This window comes from Rutidosis leptorrhynchoides, chromosome 9, assembly GCF_046630445.1.
Source record: "Rutidosis leptorrhynchoides isolate AG116_Rl617_1_P2 chromosome 9, CSIRO_AGI_Rlap_v1, whole genome shotgun sequence".
In the NCBI taxonomy this organism is placed as follows: Eukaryota; Viridiplantae; Streptophyta; class Magnoliopsida; order Asterales; family Asteraceae; genus Rutidosis; species Rutidosis leptorrhynchoides.
This window is the reverse complement of record NC_092341.1, coordinates 231,506,506-231,522,815: the sequence shown is the minus strand read 5'-3', so window position 1 is coordinate 231,522,815 and position 16,310 is coordinate 231,506,506. Positions and strand designations below refer to the sequence as shown.

At 31.6% G+C, this 16,310-nt stretch overlaps 1 protein-coding gene across 1 annotated transcript; it reads left to right on the top strand.

Moving 5' to 3' along the window:
* Positions 1-10,944: 10,944 nt before the first annotated feature.
* Positions 10,945-15,307, top strand: LOC139865625 (NADH dehydrogenase [ubiquinone] flavoprotein 1, mitochondrial). The gene is made up of 3 exons (XM_071853694.1): positions 10,945-11,101; positions 11,952-13,414; positions 14,984-15,307. Exons 1-2 carry the CDS (start codon positions 11,099-11,101, stop codon positions 13,407-13,409), a joined length of 1,461 nt encoding a protein of 486 aa, XP_071709795.1. The 5' UTR covers positions 10,945-11,098; the 3' UTR covers positions 13,410-13,414; positions 14,984-15,307.
* The last annotated feature ends 1,003 nt before the right edge of the window (positions 15,308-16,310 follow it).

Below are 16,310 nucleotides of genomic sequence, written 5' to 3'. Positions count from 1 at the left end.
GAAGGGTTTGAACACAGATTGTAATCGTTAACATACATTTGATGTTCTAACACAGTTTTGAAGTAAAAATATAGCTTGTGAAAGATGTAAGGATCTAAGAGTGATGATTTTGGTCATATCTCAAGTTGAATTTTGAGATTTCAAAATCAGAATATGTAATTAAATTTTGAATGAGTATGGTTGTTTTGATTTCTATAAAAGAATGTATATTGTTGTGAAAGTAGGGAGTATAATGGATGATTTGCTGAATCAGATTCGAAGAATGTAACATATTAATTGTGAATTTATATATCTCTCGGGTATTACCTACCCGTTAAAAAAATTTCACAATTAATATTTTGTACAAAAGAATTTTATTACAGTCGTTATGAAAATATATATATATGTATATTTTCTTCAGATGTAACATAGATTTAATGAGTTAATGTTAAATTAAACTCATTTGATTTACGGTTGAAACTAGAATTGAATAATCCCTAAAGGCTTTAAAAAGTACATAACTTTTACGCAGTATTTCTTTAATGACATTGAAATTATGAATCAATACTTCGTTATTTGTTGATGTATGATGTTTGGTTCGTGGAATTCTTGTGAATTTCGCAAAGTACGAATGATGTTATCTGAAAAGTTTCGGGTACATCGATGATGAAAGTGTAAAATCAAATATATACTTGATTTATTATGAATTGGAATTTGTTGAATTGCGACAGAGATTGTAGTTAACGCTGGTTAAGTTGCGGCCGAAGGACGTACATTATTGCATATTTGTAATATGAATTAACCGAGTAGTTAAGATTCACACACAATAGCTTAGCACGGAAAGATTTATTTCAAAATATATATATATATACATATAATTTCTTCAGAGGGAATGAGTTAATTCTTCATAACTCGTTGATACAATATACACGTTATTGATTCTTAATGATGTCCACAGTGATTCTTGAACTGACGGAGTTTGTGATGTTATCGGTGTTGTTGATTCGGATGTTGACTGTACTGACGATGCTGGTAACGATGACGGTACTGTTGATGCTGTTGGTAAAGCAAGTTTAGCTTGTTAATCACACACCATTTTTGTCAGGGTTTCTACTCTTCCTTTTATCATTTTGGTTCGCTTAACTGATTTATGGTTAGGGCTAGATTAGATAATCTCTAAGACTTTAGAGATTACATAATCGCCGCGGAATGTTTCTCCAATGAAGTTATGAATTAATACGTCGTCAGTTATTGTTGTTGGTACTCCTTGGTATCTATGGTGCGTATGACGTTGATGCTCGTGGGACAGATTGTGAAGTTGAGGTTTACGACGCGGTTGTGGTTGGAGGTGGTAATGGTACTATTGGCGTTGATGATGGTGGTACTGGTTATGCTGCTGATGCTGCTGCGGGTGTTTGTAATCTCTGTACCATATTCTCCAAAGCCACTACCCTAGCGCGAAGCTCGTTGACTTCTTCTATTACACCGGGGTGATTGTCGGTTTCGGACGAGCGGATAAATAAAATCTAAAATTTGATGTAATATATAATCGTGACGAGATACTCTGGAAATGAGCGAGAAAATGGTGTTTCGGACAGGTTCGTCGGTAAGTGCTTCAGGTTCTTCGTCAAGAGGGCAATGTGGTGGATGGAAGGGATCACCTTCTTCTTGTCTCCAATGATTGAGGAGGCTACGAACCCATCCCCAATTCATCCAGAATAGGTGATGACTGATTGGTTGATCTATTCCGGTCACACTGCTTTCGGAGCTTGAATGAGATTCCATTTCGGAATCTGAGTGACTTGAACTGATGACGAATTCCATTTTGTACGATTGGATAAAGAATTTTTTTCTTTTCGATATGAAATAATTTTGGCTAACGGATGGTATTCTAATTACATAGAATATATATATATATATATATATATATATATATATATATATATATATATATATATATATATATATATATATATATATATATATATATATATATATATATAGATCAAAAGATTTCGTAGATTACGGAGGACTTGGCGGGATATGTCAGGAAAAGTTTAAAGTAACAGATACGATAAGATATAATTTAGCAGATATGCTAAGATATTAATTTTTGTCTATACACTATTCATGCAATCAATACAGCAAGACGTGTCTTAGACTAAAAATGATAAGCAGGTAATTTCCTGATGATGATAAGTAGTTAACTTTCGACACAAAATGATAAGCAAAACTTTTGACATGCAGACACGGTCGAAGTCCAGACTTACTAATGCATCCTATCGACTTATCAGTTAGACACACTAATGCAGACCTGGTTCGCTAAGACCACCGCTCTGATACCAACTAAAAGGACCCGTTCATATACATTATAAACGATTCACAATAGTTGATTACATTGCGAGGTATTTGACCTCTATATGATACATTTGTTGTAAAACATTGCATTCGTTTTTAAAAGACAAACTTTCTTTACATCGAAAATTGACAGGCATGCATACCATTTCATAATATCCACTATCCAACTATAAATTGATTTAATAATAATCTTTGATGAACTCAATGACTCGAATGCAACGTTCTACGAAATATGCTATGAAAGACTCCAAGTAATATCTTTAAAATGAGCAAATGCATAGCGGAAGATTTCTTTAACACCTGAGAATAAACATGCTTTAAAGTGTCAACCAAAAGGTTGGTGAGTTCATTAGTTTATCATAATCATTTATTTCCATCATTTTAATAGACCACAAGAATTTCATTTCCAGTTCTCATAAATATACGTCCCATGCATAGAGACAAAAATAATCATTCATATGGTGAATACCTGGTAACCGACATTAACTAGATACATATAAGAATATCCCCTATCATTCCGGGATCCTCCTTCGGACATGATATAAATTTCGAAGTACTAAAGCATCCGGTACTTTGGATGGGGTTTGTTAGGCCCAATAGATCTATCTTTAGGATTCGTGTCAATTAGGGTGTCTGTTCCCTAATTCTTAGATTACCAGACTTTAATAAAAAGGGGCATATTCGATTTCGATAATTCAACCATAGAATGTAGTTTCAATTACTTGTGTCTATTTCGTCAAACATTTATAAAAGCGCATGTATTCTCAGTCCCAAAAATATAAAGGGTAAAAAGGCAAATGAAACTCACCATACTATATTTCATAGTAAAAATACATATAACGTCATTGAACAAGTGCAAGGTTGGCCTCGGATTCACGAACCTAAATTAATTATATATATTTATGTGTTGGTCAATATTTGTCTAACAAATTAGGTCAAGTCATAATGTACCACAATCCTAATGCTCGAGACTAATATGCAAAAGTCAACAAAAGTAAATTTGACTCAAAATAATTTCCAAAAATCTATACATGATTAATATATAGTTTAAATATCGTCGTTTTATATTTTTAAATATTTTTAAAAGATTTATTTGAGTAAATAATATAATTTATTTATAAATAAATAAAATTTCATATTAAATTTATATAATAAAATATATTTTTATATATATTAAGTAATAAAATTTATAGAGTTCATTTAATATCATAAAGATAATATGATAGGTATTATTAAAGTAAGTTATTACACGTAGTAAAATATATTTGTATCACATATTTATTTGATAAAATAATATCTATAATGATAGTAAGTAAAAGTTGTATTATTTTGTAATAATAATTATTATTATAAAAATATCAATATTTATAATTACTAAGATGACATTATGATAAAACGATAATTCTAATTATGATAACTTTAATATTTACGATAATTTTTAATATTATCTTTAAAATAATAATTCTATTTAAAATAATAATAATAATGATATTTTATAGTAACAATGACATTTTTATTAAAATGATAATTTTTGTTAAAATGATAGTTTTAATACTAACGATACTTTTAATAATAATAGTAATAATAAAAATAATAAGAACGATAATTTTATCTAAATCAATATCTTATAATATTTTAATTTCATCATGATACTCTTACTCATTATTTCCTAATTGTTTCGTTTAATAGCTTTTAATCGTCTTTTATATCATGTTCATAATAATGATAATAATAGTAATCAAAATAATTAGGTGTTACAAATATTTGTTTTAATTACACTAATATTAATAATGATAGTTACTATAACATTATTAACGATAATACTAATAATTATCTTAATGATAATATAGTAATAATAATAATAACAATAACAATAACCATTTTTAAATAATGATATACATATTAATAATGATAATAATAATAATAATACTAATAATAATAATAATAATAATAATAATAATAATAATAATAATAATAATAATAATAATAATTGGATAATAATAATAATACTAATTATAACTTTAATGATAATAACGATAGTAATAATAAAAAAATAACAATTTTTAATGATAAATCCCTTTTATTGATAAAGATAATAATAATGATAATAATAAGATAAAACTAGAACTACGATAAAAACGACGATAATAATAATCATTTTTAATAAAAATATCGAAAATTCAATTGATTATAACTTCTAATCCATTCATCGAAACCATTCGATATCTAAAGAAAAAGTTCTTAATTTTTCGCTAGCTTTCCAAGGATATGCATATCTTATACCTTATCTCAACTGTAAGTGTAACTAATTCAAGATTCAACCTAACCTGTCTAAGGGCAATATCAAAAGTACAAGCATGCATAATCCTAAATACTCGAGCATTAGTCAGGGATACACTATTAGTATGTAAAAGTTAAATTATGAGTACTCACGTATCAATATTGAGATTCAATATTGCAGGAAAGGTACGTAGACGCAACGGAAATGATAAACACTATATTGACCTTACGAGCATACCCATGAACCATACTCAATCACCTCCATAGCTATAATCCATAATTTCCTTAATCCTATCCTACTCGAAAAACAATTTCGAAATCACTCGGACAGCACTCCGTCGTAATATTTTATGTATACTAATAATATCTTGAAATAATACGGAGTAAATATATATATGTAAATCGATTGAGAGAGTTTAGAGAAAAATATTTTTAAGTTTCTATGAAATAATGAAACCTATTGAATTCTATTTATAATAGATTTTTGAATTATTAAAATGAATTATTAAAGTATGAATTATTAAAGTGAATTATTAAAGTATGAATTATTAAAGTGAATTATTAAAGTATGAATTATTAAAGTGAATTATTAAAGTATGAATTATTAAAGTGAATTATTAAAGTATGAATTATTAAAGTGAATTATTAAAGTTAAAGTAAAGTAAAAATAAAGTAAAGGTAAAGTTTAAGTATAGTAAAAGTATAAAACTATCTACGTATAATACGCGTATAAATATATATAATATTAATTTAAATCGTTATATATATTTAATAAAATAAAATATAAATATCGTTATCTTTATCTTACTAGTTAAGTAATGAGTTGTCAAAAGTGGTTCTAGATATTTATAAAAGTTATATATGTTTTAATAATAAAGTTCTTTTTAAACTGAAAATATTTTTGTACGTTTGAAACTAAATAGATCAATCGAGTCTTTATGAGATTCAATCTTCCACTATCCTTTGTATAGTTCTCAATGATTGACAATTTGTTCTTATTTATAAATCACTTTATCATTTTCCGAATATTGTTAAAATGGAAAGATTTCTCAAATCAACGTGGGCCTTTTAACAGAGACTTGTAATCATAATTCAATATATCTAATAATTCAATCATTTGATCTTATTTTTTAATTCCATTGATAAACATTTTGAAACATATACAATCATATAAAGTATTTAATCTAATATTTTGTTTACGTTTCAAGTTATAATATATATACACATATACATATATAATCATATTCGTTTAATGGTTCGTGAATCGTTGGAACTTGGTCGAGGTTGAATGAATGTATGAACATAGTTTAAAATTCTTGCAATTTAACTTAACAAATATTGCTTACCGTGTCGGAAACATATAAAGATTAAAGTTTAAATTTGGTTGAAAATTTCCGGGTTGTCACAGAGCAGTTCCGAGAAACTACCCTCAAGTGAATTTAGGGACAGTGGCGTGTTGCTAGACGCTATCCACTGTTTGTAAAGTTACCGAGGGTTGTACCATGCACAAGTGGGAGTCTGTAGAATTAATGTGTAAGGTACAACATACAACTATATGGCTAAATTCATTTGAGCCTTCGGGGTCACACACATATACACCTAGACGTCAAATGATATATATATATATATATATATATATATATATATATATATATATATATATATATATATATATATATATATATATATATATATGTTGTATATATATTACTCCAGTAACGTAATAAGTTAAGATATTTTAAAGTGAACAAAACCAAACATATATATACTCCCATTTACAAAAGAATAGAAATATATATAAGATATGTATGATCTTGATTGATGTCTGTGAGTCACAAAAGAAAACAAGTAAATTATTGTTGCTTTTATTCTTTCTTGGTCACATGCAAAATAGTATATATTCTAGTAAATTATTGTTGCATTTTTTTTCTTTCTTGGTCACATGCAAAATAGTCTACTTTCTTAGACTTTTGATCGAGTCTATATATTAAAAAGAAACTCAATTTGTTACTTACTTCAAGAAAGAGAAAAACTAAAAGCAATCTCAAATTTACTTGATTCCCTTTTTGCAAATTGAAAACCATATACGGAGTAATATATATTCAAAAGAAACAAGGAGTATTATTGGTTGTATTAATATAACTCGATTATATTAATACGTTACTTGGGTTTGGACTAGCATCTATTGACGGTCGTTTGAAGTGTAGTGTGGACTATCCAAAGAGACGGTCATACTTTTGATCGTAAGTTTCTCTCCGTCTCATCAATTCTTCAAGAAATGTATATCGTTAACTCCTCTTTTGTTTTATATTCATGACAATTATTATGGTGTAACTGGATCATTGGGAAAGATTAATCGTGTGCATGTTTCATTAAATAAGTGAAAATTTAATCTCGTTAAATTTTGTTCATAAAATAATAAAAGATTATTATTTTAATTATCCGCTGCGTTAATCTGTTTTGGTAAAAGTATACACGATTTTCCATCAATATTTAGACCATATAAGTGAAACTGGGTCATCTAGTTGGTATTAGAAGTTCACCATTGTGTTCTGAAGTTAATTAAGTACGCCATAACTTGACACTAACAGTCTATCCTTTTTGATTAGATCGATTTTGCCGCCAATTCATTTAGGACATCTTTTTGGATATGTGAGTTGAAAACATTCCTTTTTAGTTGTGATGTCAAATTAGCTCTCACAGCATAACCAGAGTTATACTGATAACAGTCAAATATTTAGAAACAAATGTGATGTTGCAATTATCAGCTGTAACTTTTTTTCTCCTTAGGAACTAATGTTTGGATTGAAAAGCGGCATGAAGGCGAAAAGATCGATCCTTCTCATAGCACACAGGTGAGTTGTATTATGGTTTTTTGTACATTGAGTTGAGGTGTACATATTGACAGTGAACCCCATTTGCAGGCTATCAACAGCAAGAGCTGCAGACAAAATTGTGGTTATGGATGACGGCCGAGTTGTGAGGTATCATTTTTGTATTTCATCATACATGTTAATTCGGGTTGGGTAGTACTACTACCGTAGTAGTAATCTAGAACGGATTCATGTGACACATGTTTGTGGTCCAATGTGTTGCGTTGTAAGTTTTTTTTCGAAAAGCAAGGCATTTCATTAAAAGGGCTAAAAGGGAGCCCAACCCAATACAACGCGAAAGGAGATTTGATGCAGAACTAATAATATAGCTTTAATACAAATTTGGCTAGGTCTTAGCTCAAGGTTGCAGAACTCTACCGGGTACTCGGTTTTAGAGAGCTCCAAGCCGAGTAATCAAACATTGGTCAAACTTGGCCAAAACTCAGTATTACTCGGAAAATTGGTCCAAACTCAGTCAAAGTCAAACTTGGTCAACATCGGAGTGTTGTTTGAGTTATTCATAAGTCTTCCATAATTTATAATTCACATTCATAATATATACGGAGTACTAAAGTAAAAGATATTTATACCATATTAACAATTTGAGTAGCAGCCATATATGATGCTATAATATAAAGTGGCCTAAAAATGTTGGCCTCGTTTCATTGGGCCTAAAATTGTAATTTTTGATCATTAATGATATTCACCGGACCATTTACCAAAAATATAATATAAAGTGGCTAAAGCCCTAAAGGCTGATGATATGATTTGCAGATGGCCAGATGGGTGATCATAAGAAGATTTTGCAACAAAACCGATTATAAACACGATCACATCAACTTCAATATATGAACAAACATCATGATCAGTATTAGTAAATTAAACATATAAATATTATTAAAGTTTCTCTAGAGCTTGTTGTGCGGAGATGAAATCATCAGGCTGAGGAACCTGTTTGTGTGGTAGAGGTTGTGGCTCTTTTTCTGAATTAGTCATCTTCGTATTGGACGGTTCAGATTCGTTTGCATGATTTTGTTCTTTTAGGTCTGATTTGTTATGGAGATTAATGGTTTGGTCATTTTGAAGGTTGACTTTAGCTTCAAGTTCTTGCAATGGAAGGTCTTTAGGATATGGTGATGATCTGTTTTTTTCTTCCATCACCTTTTGTGTTTATGATGTTTTGTTGTGTGGAAAGACTTGGGGGCCCTGCCACTTTTAGTGAAGATTACCCGCATAAGCATCACACGCAAATTGTAGAATTTTCATTTCCTAATTAAGAAAAAAAAATAATAACGAATATTAATATATTCTTTGCTTATGATGTTGCTCCAAGTTTTTTTTTTTTTTTTTTTTTTTTTTTTTTTTTTTTTTTTTTTTATAATTTAGAAGAAGATGTTTCATTTATATACATCAATGGGCTCTGTGAATGGAATTATTATTTAGCACCATAACATGTCAATCTATAATCTAAATCACTACAGCCATTTAACTAGCAATGCATAACTGCTACCTTGGAGACTCTTAATACCTAGCCCATCGTGTTTAAGATCAGTCTCCTGGGTTTGCTCGAAAACCTATTAAGGTTAGTGAGAAAGTTTTAAACCCTAAGAAAAACCCAAAAGAAAAAGAAGTATTCGGATAATTTTTAGAATGCATGTTTGATAGTAACGAACACTCGTCTAAGATAAAACCATGATATGGTTCATTTTGATGAATATGAATGGGATTTTGGAGTTGTAATGCCTAGTGATGCCTATGTGTGAACAATAATCTTGAAATTATTTTGTCATTATTGTCTCATACTGTTTTGGAAGTTGATAAAGAGGATGTGATACAATGTGTCAACTCACTTGATAAAGTTTTTAAGGTTGCGGAAGGTGTGTGTTTCATGCTCAAATAAAGAATAAAGTGTTTCAATGGTTAGTGGAGGCAAATATATGCAAAATTCACCAAATTTATGTATGGAATTCCCAGCCATGGCAGTCTTTATAACTCAAGCGGCGTGGTATAAGCTCCAGCGAATAATCTAAATGTTAGTTGGCGTATTTAATTTTCTTTTGTAACGGGCTTTGGTAGGAATTGTTTGTTAAGTCATAGTTTAGTTGGATTTGTAAGTGGACAACATAGGCGAGTTTATAGTAGTAGGAGTGGGGTCATATGAGTCTATGACCACACTAGTGTAAAAAAAAAAAATTGTAGAACGTATACTTTAAATTTTATAGGATACTACAAAATTTAAGGATAAGACTCCATATATTTTCAAAATTTATGGTTTTTTTTCGGGTCAACAACCACTAAAGTGTCCTTGAAATATAATTATCGTTGAAAAAATTTTTGGGGACCTCATTAAGTTTTCATCTTAGATTCGCCATTGGTGGACATGAATATGCAAGTCCAGCTTCTCCTCATTGTACTTGACAATTTCTCACTTTTTTGTGAGAAATTCTTTTAATTTAATTCAAGCTTTTTGCCATGAAAAAAAGAAGCAAGAACCTTCTATCAACCAAATGCATATTTTTCGGCTATCGATCATTTCAAAAAATATTCTTCGCAATGCCATAAAGATTATTTTTGTCAATAACACCATAGAGTAAACTAGAAAATTTACATGCATATTGAGCTACTCCCATGCCAAAAAAAAACCTACCTTACTCCGAGGCTAAATGAACGTAAATAACGATTCTAGAAAGTTTTTTTCACCGAAAATGATTTCTTCCAATATAATTTTATTGATTTATGACATGTATCATGCACTTAGTTTCTCTCATCTCATGATTTGTTAGTCTAGTCAAATGTCAATATTTAATTGAATATATGATAATAATAATGAAGGATAATTACGAGAATAAATTATTAATAGACACACGGCTAATCAAAATAACTTTTAATCTTCTATTAATTATTTACATTTTTTCGAAAAAAAAGAAAACTATATAACAAATTCTTTTCTCAGAAAAAGAAAAAGACAAACGGGATACAACAACGAAAGAAGCAACGATGCTCGAAGACAGTAAACAATACCTAACAAACCAAATGATCAAACAGCTAACTAATACTGAGCCTTGTCTTGCGACATCAAACAAAACACTAAACGTTAAACAAACAGACCCACACAAGAAGAACTAACTAAACAATATGCCACAAACAAACCAATAAATCGGCTAACCGACCACGGATTTCCCTTTACGACTCTTGAAACTCCCGACCTTTATTTATTAATTAATCACGTTTTAAATAAATTGTTATCTTCTTAATTTTGTTAAAAGACTTCATTAGCGTGATTCGAAAGAAATATACTTATGTTTCTTAAGTCCACGTAGCAGCTCTAATGGGCTATTCGTTAACCTAAGCATACGGCCCATTTCGTATCCACGCGTTCCGTTAAACCATCACAGACCAAACCATTCAATCTGAACCGCTCGATAATCAACTTCCGGTTCACATCTTGAAATTGGTTCATTGATTGAACCGCTAATAAAACTCATTTGACGCCGTTGGATGCTAACGATTGGGAGTCAAACTATTATTCTTCCATTTCTTCTAAATCATCACCATACTTGAATCTCTGATACTCAATTAACAAGCTTAATTGCTGCATTTCGTGTTATATGGTACGAATTTTTTCAACTTTTGTATCGAATTTTTTTTATCCGTGTTTCATTTTCCATTGATTATCTTTGCCTTGTGTTTATATTAATTTAGCCTTTAATTGAGCTTGTAATAGATCTAATCTGATTTACTTATTATGTTATATTGGAGTTTGTTGATGTCTGATCTGCCATAAGTATTGGATAAGTTGTGAAGAAGATTTGTGGAAACCCTAGGTTCCTGAATAAGTTGGGGGATAACTAGTGACGTAAACTTTGTGTTGCTAATTAGTAATTTTAATAGATTTTCGAATAACACGTTTCTGGTTGTTCGTCGTATATACTGATTTGTTCCTCGGAAGGTAACTTTTTTCGTAATTAGTTTCGAAGATATGAGGATTGATATTGTATATTATTGGTTTTCGGAATCTTCGAATGTGACATGTGTTTTTATAGTTGCTGAAAATGGATCTATGTTGTATTTATACATGTAAAAACTAGAAGTGAATGCTTTCATTTCAGTATTGTGCATATTTGATGTGTTGGATTGAAAACAGACGTTACTGTTAGCAAAATGTTTAAGTTGTTTTGCGTTAATTGCGTTAGTATTTAAGTCATGGATAGTTCCTTAGTTCATGGTTGCAATCTGTTATTGATCAACTCTTACTACTATTCTGCACCGTTATATATTATATATTAAATAATATATTATGAGTAGTCGGCCTTGAATCACAACAACAACATTATCCAATCCCGCTGATGGCGGGTTATGGGGTAGTTAAGATTTAGATAATCATACCCCTACCCATAAGGTAAAGAGAATAGTCATCTGAATGTGTTTATGAATTAACAGTACCCTGCAACTTTGTGTTAGGCACCCATGAAGGGCATCTTTTCACTGCAGCGGGCTGCTTTATTGAGACGTCAAAATGGGAGTTTCGGGCTAGGTTCTAGATTGCTTAGCACTCAGTCTGCAACAACTGGTACTACACCGCAAGCTCCCCCACCACCGCCACCTCCTGAGAAAACTCACTTTGGTGGCTTAAAAGATGAAGACCGAATTTTCACTAACCTTTATGGTATTCATGACCCATTTCTCAAAGGTGCAATGAAACGTGGTGATTGGCATAGAACTAAAGATTTAGTGATCAAGGGTTCTGATTGGATAGTAAACGAAATGAAAAAATCCGGCCTTCGTGGACGTGGTGGTGCTGGTTTCCCATCTGGTCTCAAATGGTCTTTTATGCCTAAGGTATCCGATGGTCGTCCATCATATCTTGTTGTTAATGCTGATGAAAGTGAACCTGGAACATGTAAGGATCGTGAAATCATGCGTAACGATCCACATAAATTGTTAGAAGGATGTTTAATTGCTGGAGTTGGTATGCGTGCAACTGCTGCGTATATCTACATTAGAGGTGAGTATGTTAATGAACGCCTTAACCTAGAAAAGGCTAGAAAAGAAGCTTATGCAGCTGGATTACTAGGGAAAAACGCGTGTGGGTCCGGTTATGATTTCGATGTGCATATCCATTTTGGTGCTGGTGCTTACATTTGTGGTGAAGAAACAGCACTTTTGGAAAGCCTTGAAGGTAAACAAGGTAAACCTAGATTGAAACCGCCTTTCCCTGCTAACGCAGGTCTTTACGGGTGTCCGACAACCGTTACAAATGTTGAAACGGTAGCAGTATCTCCTACTATACTAAGACGTGGGCCCGAGTGGTTCTCTAGCTTTGGTAGAAAGAACAATTCAGGTACAAAACTGTTTTGCATATCTGGTCATGTTAACAAGCCTTGCACAGTTGAAGAGGAAATGAGTATATCGTTGAAGGAGCTGCTAGAAAGGCATTGCGGTGGTGTTAGAGGCGGTTGGGACAATTTACTGGCGGTAATACCTGGCGGTTCGAGTGTACCGTTGCTTCCAAAACATGTTTGTGAAGATGTTTTGATGGATTTTGATGCACTTAAAGCTGTTCAATCTGGATTAGGGACTGCTGCTGTTATTGTGATGGATAAATCGACTGATGTTGTGGATGCAATTGCAAGGTTGTCTTATTTTTATAAGCATGAGAGTTGTGGTCAGTGTACACCGTGTAGGGAAGGTACTGGTTGGTTATGGATGATTATGGAAAGGATGAAAGTTGGGAATGCAAAGTTGGAGGAGATTGATATGTTGCAAGAGGTGACTAAGCAGATCGAAGGGCACACGATTTGTGCGTTGGGTGATGCAGCTGCTTGGCCTGTTCAAGGGCTTATTAGGCATTTTAGGCCTGAAATGGAGAGGAGGATTAAGGAACGTGCTGATCGTGAGTTGCTTCAGGCAGCTGCTTGATTCAGGTTTGCATTTACAGCTTACTGTTAATTTATACTTCAAGTGTTTACAGCATTTTAAGCTGTTATATAAAAAAAGATACATTTTTTATCAGTAATTGCTTAAGTATCTTATTCAGTATATATAAATGATGTATAGAATTTTACTAAAATGACTAAAAAATGATGAGAGGTGACTTAGCATGACCAATCATGTTCTAGAATTTTACTACTTGGCAGTTGGCACCTATGTGCATGTGTACATTGAGTTAAATGCGTTGACCCTATGAGCAATCTGTATTAATAACATCGACAATTTGGCTATTATCATTTTTCACTACTTAGATCTGTCTTGTATCATAGATTCGCAGTTTCAGACGTGATTTTGAGTCCCATGATCTTATTTCATATCTGACGTCATCTTTTAAAATACTGGCACATGACTTTTACTCAGATGCTTTATCACGTGACTTGTTTTTCGTTTTGTATATACATGTGTCCTTTAGTGTGTAGATCAAAGGATAAGTACCTAGGAGGACATGCTGGCGAAGAGCATAAAAATGCGAACACGTTAAGTATTTCTGTTACGAGGGGAGTGATTTTAAACTTACAATTTCGAGAAGATACTTAGATGGAAATTTAATTAGACAAGATCTTATAATCCAATATCACTCAACTATAAAACAAATAACCTCAACCGCAATCTGTCTGTTAGTAACATAAGATGCAAGTAAAGGCTGGTGAATAATGTAAATTATATGGAGAAATCAATTACAGAGTAATAGTGACTTTTATGCTTCTAGTGCTCAGTAGTTTCATTTCTAATACGTCCTAAGTGACTTCAAAATGCTGTTAGAAAAACATACATACATAAACAAAAATTTGAGGTACAATTATAATTTCTAGTATAAAGGACATTTTGGCAATTTTTAGCCCTTTTGCAGAGTTTTCTTAAAGCAAATTGTGTGACATGTTAGAGATAAAACTTACCTGAATCGACCCTTGCATAAATAATCTGTCAAGTTGTCTTTTCAAATTTTTTTGGCAAAAGAAATTAAAATGATCTAAAGATCTATTGAGTTACAAGTGAATAGATCCTACTATCTACTGAACCTGCCTGATTATAACTTCGGTTGAGACAGGCATTGGTACATTGAAACAAATCTAACACCATTGATACATATCTAATCTACAAACACAGAAACCAATTGAGACTTTCATCTACCCGCGACATCATACAACAATGACCGAGATATATACTAGAAAATAAACCCCGCTGAAACAATTGAAGGCAAATATGGAGAGATGAGTAAATCTTTAGTTGATACCAACTATTAAATCTTCAGTTGATACATCTTTTCATCAGTAAAATAAATTGGCACGCTAATCATTACTGAAGTGTATTTCAGAACAGGTTAAAGGGGTTTTATTTTGTTTATAGCACACATCAAGTTAGTCAAATATAGAGAGATGAGCTAATAATGTAACTGCTTCAGCAGTTTTATATGTTTTCTGTAATATGGTCTGTTTGTTATCCTATGTACTTGTTAAAAAGATAGCTCCTTCATATCTATTGACTTCAAATTTGTTTTGTAGGCTCAAGACTTTCCTGCCCTGCAGTATGTGGAATAATTATGCAGAAATACAACAAACACTCAGGAAAACAGTGACCTCCTCTCTTTACGAGTATCTTATTCAATTTTTAAAGTTTGTAATGCAATACAAATTGATTGAAAATAGTACCCTCTCTTTAGAAGTGGGGTAACTTCTGTTGTTTCAGTGTGTTCATGGACACAAAGACATCCCTATCGTTGTTGCTGAACTTATGTTAGCCATGTTCTTGGACATGACTTTTGTATTAATAAGGCAAAATGCAATGTTGTAATGATAAGAGTTTAAGCTTTTGAATCCTCAGGTTTACCATTTGAGACAAAATTGCGTGGATGGTCCATCATGTTTGTATCAAAATGCACAGTTAACCTTTATTTTTTTTTCGACCCAGATGACCTTGAACTATCACTTTTCGGCATGGGTGACCCAACCATTAAATGCCGTTAATTTTTGAACGTTAAGTCCGCTCACATGCCAAGCATGTGAGGGCAATTTTGTCCAAAAACTGCCGGGGCTTTTTTGGTTCAGTCATTGCCCATATGTTCATTTTTTTAATATAGGTTTTATTAATTTAGTATATAAATTTTGGCGACTTTTAGGACCTCACATGCGTCCAATTTTTGTTAAAGAAACTTTTGTTTTCATTCGCTGTTCATTTTTAACGTCAATTCACTTTTGGTTTTAATTGTTTTATAAAAAAATTTGAGAATTCAACTGCCAATATATTTCTTAATGTTTATAAGCCAACATTCAAAGAGTCTAGAAGACAATTTATCAGAATAAATTTATTTTCTAATCAATCAATTGTAATTGTAAAAGCAAGAATAGAAAGATAATCCATACTTATTTTGCAATTATCATGCTACCTTAATTATCTATGCTACCTTGTTCTTGGTGGTAGTCAAAGTACTTATTAGTCTGTTTATAAATGATGGTCAGGGAACAACAATTAGGGGGGACAGCTCGATCTGCAGAACCAAGAGCACATGAAGGAACGGGATAGGTAATAATCCAAATAATATATGATTATATGATATCTTAACAAATGAAGACTTTTATCAACAAAATTATGATATCAGTTGACTATTGCAATAATTCAGGGAGAATTGCAATAATTCAGGGAGAAGGATAAGTCTCGTGAAATTACAAAACTGCCCTCACATGCTTGGCATGTGAGCGGACTTAACGTCCAAAAATTGATGGGGTTTAATGGTTGGGTCATCCATGCCGAAAAGTGATAATTCAGGGTCATCTAAGTCGAAAAAAAAGATAAAGGTTAACCGTGCATTTTGATAAAAACATGATGGACCAT